The sequence below is a fragment of the Zingiber officinale genome, chromosome 1A (genome assembly GCF_018446385.1).
Source record: "Zingiber officinale cultivar Zhangliang chromosome 1A, Zo_v1.1, whole genome shotgun sequence".
Classification (NCBI taxonomy): Eukaryota; Viridiplantae; Streptophyta; class Magnoliopsida; order Zingiberales; family Zingiberaceae; genus Zingiber; species Zingiber officinale.
The window spans coordinates 50,725,871-50,732,122 of record NC_055987.1 but is presented as its reverse complement, the minus strand read 5'-3'; the positions used below and the strand labels follow the sequence as shown (position 1 = coordinate 50,732,122).

The 6,252-nt window shown below is 46.6% G+C and overlaps 1 protein-coding gene across 1 annotated transcript; it reads right to left on the bottom strand.

Annotated features, from left to right (window-relative positions):
* Nucleotides 1-2,454: 2,454 nt before the first annotated feature.
* LOC122024849 (protein CNGC15b-like) lies at nt 2,455-5,008 on the bottom strand. The gene is made up of 4 exons (XM_042583576.1): nt 4,919-5,008; nt 4,120-4,810; nt 3,738-4,018; nt 2,455-3,633 (listed from the first exon to the last, which is right to left on the bottom strand). The coding sequence occupies exons 1-4, from the start codon at nt 4,948-4,950 to the stop codon at nt 2,598-2,600; spliced, it is 2,040 nt and encodes a 679-aa protein (XP_042439510.1). The 5' UTR covers nt 4,951-5,008; the 3' UTR covers nt 2,455-2,597.
* Between the last annotated feature and the right edge of the window lie 1,244 nt (nt 5,009-6,252).

The window sequence follows — 6,252 nt, the reverse complement described above, 5'->3', positions numbered from 1 at the left end:
TAGACTTGAATGGGAGGCTTGTGATACAGATATGTTAGAGGGCTCAAAGGGGATTTGGAGGAAAGAAAGGGGCATTTGGGTCTTTCCTTATGTTAAGGGTTTTAGGGCATTTAAGGGGGACGAGTTTTTGGTTCATGGCCGCCGCCAAGCACCGGGGACGCTTGGTGTTCTTCGAGCCGCGACCGTCGCGAAACAGGAAGGGGGGGGGCTTCGTGTGTGTGAAGGCGGCCGACTCCACTCCTTCTACTGCTCCTCACAGTGCCGACGACTCTTCGACAGCTCCTCACAGCACCGGCGACTCCTCTACTGCTCCTCACAATGCCAGCAAAAGTCACCTGCTCCTCCAGTCGGCGCCTCTTCTTCTCGCAGGCGCCTTCGCCTCCAGCGAGCACCACTCCCAGCAAGCGCCTCTGCCTCTAACGGTTGGCGCTGCCTCCCAGCGGCAGGTGTCGCCTCCTCCAGTAGCAGCCGACGTCTCCAGCCGCCACTGCCACCCCCAGCAGCAGGTGCCACCTTCTCCAACAACCGCCGACACCTCCGCCATCACCGCCGGCACTTCCCGTGGCTGGTGCCGGTGATTACAGCAGATACCGCCTCTAGGTAACTGTCCGCCATCACCATCCGGGCTGCCATCTGCCGTCGCCCTTCGGACAACCGCAGTTCGAAGTTTTCAGGTTTGTCTATTCCGACCTTCGGGTCAAGATGATGTTCGGCCTACGAGCCGAGGTGGTTCCGGCCACCGAGCCGCTGTATTTTACTCTCTGTATTGCTATCATGATTGTGGGTTATTGGTTATCCAGCCTGCGTGTCGTGTCCCGGCTTGTGAGCCACTGTGGTATCTCGGCCTACGTGCCGCCTTTTGGATTTAGGCCGCACTGGATTCTGTGTCGCCGTTATCAGATTTGGACCTCTGGTTGACCCATATTCATCCCCCTTTCCGGATCGCGCTGACTCGATCAGCAACGTGACCGACTCACCACTCCATTCGAGGTTTCCCCCCGGGACCAGGGTACGTTCTCGTGCTCATCACTTATTTTATTGCTCTATTCTATGCAGCTATTTATATATTCGTGAGACCCGCCTCGAGCATCGGGGTACCAGAGACCAGGGCAACCTGGTCGCTGGCTACAGGTACTGTTGACCAAGGGACTTCGGACAACCTGGTCAACGCAAAAGATAGCTCATCATCCGGGTCATGGGGATGCGGTCAACCTTCCAGACATAACACACCGACAGGTTTATCTTCTTAGCTTCTTGACAGGATCAAAATGATTTGATGAAAATAAAATTAATGAGGTAAAACTTTCACAATTCTTTCAAAATTAATTACTTTAATTATAAAATATTCATTTTAATTTTAAAGTAGATTTGAACCATTTAAAATATTCAAAGATGATTTTAATTTTTTATATAACGTAAACAAGCTAAAATTGTTTGTTGATGATTTTTTTTCTAAAAATTTTGATTGAAGTTTTTTAAAATTAAAATTAATAAAGTCATATTTATATTCAATAATATTTCAAGAAAAGAAAGATTAAATTATTTAAAAATTTTATCAATTAAAATAAATATTATCAAAATTTGAATATAAAAATTTAATTAATAATAATTTGGTATTTTGAAAAGGTGGAAAACTAAATTTTATATAAAAATATATTTTTAATTAATATTTTATTTTTTAAAAAAATAAATTCATTATTTCCAATCCCAAGTCCGAATGAAAATAGATGAATAAAAAATTTTGATTTTTTAAAAAAATATTAAACGTCTAAATTTTTTTTTTACCTAAGGTCTCCACAAATACTTGAGACGGCCCGGTCCTATGTGACTTTTCGAGAGATGTTTCCAAATTATGTGTATGATAGAAGTGTTATATGTAACCTTTTTAGGATGTTCTCAACGAGGATGTTCTTAAAATGTGTGCATGATTGAAGTGCCGTGTGCTCTTTTTATTTAACCGTGCGGTTGACGAGTACCAAGCTATAAAACCTTCTAACCATATATCTAAGTCGTTAGCCGTTAGTCATTAGTCATTAGTCGTGTAGCTGAAGGCTGCAAGATCGCCCTCGACTGTGAAGCTGTTTAGAATCCCAGTTACACGGTGAGTGTGAGCAGAATTGTCACAATAAAGTCATTCAAACCGGTGCAACATATCACTCGTTCATTCATAAGCCAACCGCTCAGCTATTCACCATTCGACCCTTCATTAATTTGATGGGTTTCGAAGAGGCGGCTCGAGGTCCTTCTCGGGTGGAAGGTCATAATCATTCTATGTGTAATATTGTATCTAGCCTTTGATATGATTCCATACAAAGTTACTAATCTTACATTTTAAAAAAAAAAAACATATAAATTATGCATATTTATTCATCCGCAATAAATTTTAATAAATATTCATGATAATTATTAGAAGTATGTGGTGATCATTTTAGTTTTGACCAATAGTCCCAAGTCTAATACAAAAGTAATTGTAGCATATATACATGCCATCTACCACACTACAATAATATGTTTATAATTAACATACTAAACATTGGAGACGGATTGACGTAGGTCGCCCATATATATTAACATACTAATTACATCTATAACCAAATCTAGTTCTCTTCCTCTTCCATTTTCAGGGAGAAATCAGGCTCCCTTGGCTTCTTCAACGCCGGCTTCCTCGCTGCCCCATCTTTACTCCCTTTTCCACCTGCCACCGCTTTCTCCTTCGTCTTCGACTTCTCTTTAGCTTCAGTCGACGGCTGGAGAGACCACACTGACGCGGACGGAGCCGCCGCCTCCCTGTCCCCCCTCATCCTCAGCTCCAGCCCCCGCCGCTTCTGCCTTCCCCACGCCGCTTGGATGAAGCACGCCGCCCACATCCGCCACTGCTGCGAGTAGAACCGCAGCTTGTGCTGCACCTGCTTGCTGTGCATCCTCCGGAACTGCGACGCCACGAACTTGAGGTCCTCCGCCACCAGCGCGAACGCCTCCACCTCCGTCACCGCCTCCACCGTCCGCGTCGACAGAGGCAGCGCCGCCGCCAGACGTGGGTCGAGAGCCCACGTCAGCAGCTCCTCCCCGCAGAACTCCCCCGGTCCGATCCGGCACCAATTGAAGAACCCGCTGCGGCCGCCATTGGTAGTCGTGGAGTCCACGTACCCGCGGATGATGAACAGCATCTCGCCCACCGGGTCGAGCTCCCGCACCAGACACGTCCCCCGCGTGCACAACGCCGGCCGGAGCCGCTCGCAGATCGCCTCCAGCATCCGCTCGTCCATCTCGTCGAACAGGGGCACGCGGCGGACGAGGTCGAGGCAGAGGTGGCGCTTGATGTCGCGCCGGAGGTCTACTGGCAGCCCCTTCAGGAGCGCTTCCTCGTCCACCCCGCGCGTCGCTACCCACCGGAACTGGTGGTAGCGGCGCACGCTCTGCTTCAGCTCCGCCGGAAGCTGCCGGTGCCGCATCCACTGCTCCGTGTCCGTCCTCGTCACCCGCCATTCTTCCAACCTCGCCGTCGTCGATTGAAGATACGACTGCATGTTTCCAATGAGCAGCCCGAAGAGAACCAAGCCCAAGACTGCGATCACAATCGCAAAGCTGATCTCACTAACACTCATGCTCGTCGACAAATTCTGCCCCAAACAACTGCACACAAATATAATTAATTTCATGAGCTTCGACTGATCTGATCGAGAACTATAGTACAATTAATTAAATTAATCGATCTAACAAACTCGTTCTCTACTCGCCTCAAATTCTTTAAACCCCACCAAAAGCAGTAGAAGTACTTCTGGACGAAAGAAGAGGATGTCACATTATACTCCAATGCATCGGCATAAATTCCAAACTGAAACAAGTCGTTACTTGGATTGCAGAAGCTCCCAATTAGCTCACTTCTCCTCTTCCAACCATCGCTCCCTTTGCCCTCCAAGTTCTTATACTGGCATGAGAAGTCCCGGAGCTGGCAGGCAGCTCTCCAGCACGCTTCTTGCCGCTCGATCGACAGAAGATACCACGATGCTCCGATCACCTGTATAGATAGATCACACAAATTAACGATTCAATTCACCGAAATCTATGGACGGGCGATGGCAAAGGCTAGCTCGTAGGGGGTTAGCAGCTAGCGTTTACATGGCTCGCGAGCATGTAGAGTATGAGGTTGTACGCGGCTCCGGCCCAAGCGTTCTCGGTCATGACTCCGGTCATCCTTATGATTCGCTCGGAGAGGGGGAAGATTAAGAAGAGCCTGGGTAGGTACTGGAAGATGATGCTGAATCGAAGAAAGTTCTTGCTGTCGGTGACGGTGGAATCCTTAAGGCTGGGGATGACGACCCATATCATTAACTGCGGCAATGGCACGGAGGCCACCAGGTCGACCCAGAATCCCCTGGCCAAGTACCTCGACGCGATCCTGGAAGGATCGACGACCAGCTCGCCTCTCCCGAATACTCGAGAGGATGGCGCGACGAAGGCCGTTCGGAAGCGGACGTAGATCTGAATGCCGTAGAATATGTCGGCCAGTGTTCTGAGCGCGGTGAGGACCACTTCGAGACTAGTCCCGATGTCAATGCACTCCATGGCCGGCGTCTCGGGGATGTAGAAGAAGAGAGGGTCGAGAAACAGGGACACCAGCGAGGCCGCGAGGAGGACCTTGTTCCACCGCTGAATCGCAGGGCTTCGCGGGTCGAACAGCCGCTTGTCGTTACCTATCAGGAACTCGTAGTCTTCGGAGAAGACGCGCGACAGCACCTTGTTCTTGAAGGATTTGCACGGCTTCATGTCTTCCGTCGTGTCTGCCGCAAACTCAACTTCTTCTTTAAATCTGAAAACGTACGATCAACAACAACAACAACAACAAGTAAAAGGCTCAAAAACAACAGCAGTGTCTAGTGATTATCAATATTGGTGATGCATGTTAAGAATGTCTCACCTTACAGATCTTGAGGTAGAACCTGCAGCCATGGCTCAGGAGTGAATAGTGATGGCAAAGTACGATGCGTGCATAAGAACAGACCCAGGAACTTTAAATTACGAGGGCGTAAGAATCAAAAAGGGCTCTCAACTACTCAGAAGCAGATATCCTGTGAGACGACTATGCAAGTTGCAGGAAAACCTGTGGATCGAGGTCTGTAACGTAGGAAACACCGTGCATGTGACCGCCCGGAGCATCAACCACTTTTTTTTTTTTTTTTTAATGTGGTCATATCGAAATCTGGAGCACCTGAAACAAGATCGTCTCGGACAAATAATTAAGCGCAAAATAATTACATTAATTATAGCCCAGCTGAGGGCACTAGTCATGAGTTGGATGATGACAGTCAGGGTTACAATCCTTTCTCTTGTTCCCTTGTTGGGTGATAATGCTTGATTTCTACTCTTTAGTGGGTTAGTTATGTTGAAAATGACCTAAAAATATTGGAAAGAAAAGAAAATTATACACGCCAGGCCTTCTCCCAACCAACTGGCCAAGCTGTTGCCACCTGGTTCTATCAGTTAATCTTTACTTCAAAGGATTGCCGACTGCTACATAACTCAAGCGGAGGAAGCCTCACCCTTCTCCATCCTCCCCCTCTCCCACGCCTCAGAAAGCCAAGAATAAGATATGCGGGGTGGTGCACTCCTCTCCTCTCCTCTCCTGGGTTATATTCTCTCTCCAGCCAAACACACGGGTGCATCACTAATTGCGATCCTGCATGCGTACTTTCACTTTCACGATACTTCTTGTTTTGTCCTTTGAAATGAACACTTAGCTAATGTATGATGGTGTTACCATCGTAAGGTTGGGGAATTAAATCCAAATTAGTAGTTAGGTATATGTCCTCTCTTATATGTTATTCAATTATCTAACACTAACAGCTGCTTATAATTTATCTTTTCTGTGTTGATCTGGCAATGGACTAGCAGATTCAGTAGAATGGACCGTCTTCTGGATATCCGATGGACTTTACGAATGGCTAATAATGCCTTTTGGATTAAAAAAAGCTCCTACAATATTTCAACGCAAGATGGATCTTTGCTTCAAAGGTACTGAGCAGTTCATTGCCGTATATATTGATAATATATTAGTATTCTCTCAAACAGCTGAAGAACATGAAAAGCATTTACAAATCATGCTCAATATTTGCAAGAAAAATGGGTTTATTCTTAGCTCAACCAAAATAAAGATTGGAAGCCCAACAATTGAGTTTCTTGGTGCATCAATTGGTAATTCAAAAATTAAGTTGCAAGATCATATTATCAAAAAGATTGCAGATTTCAAAGATG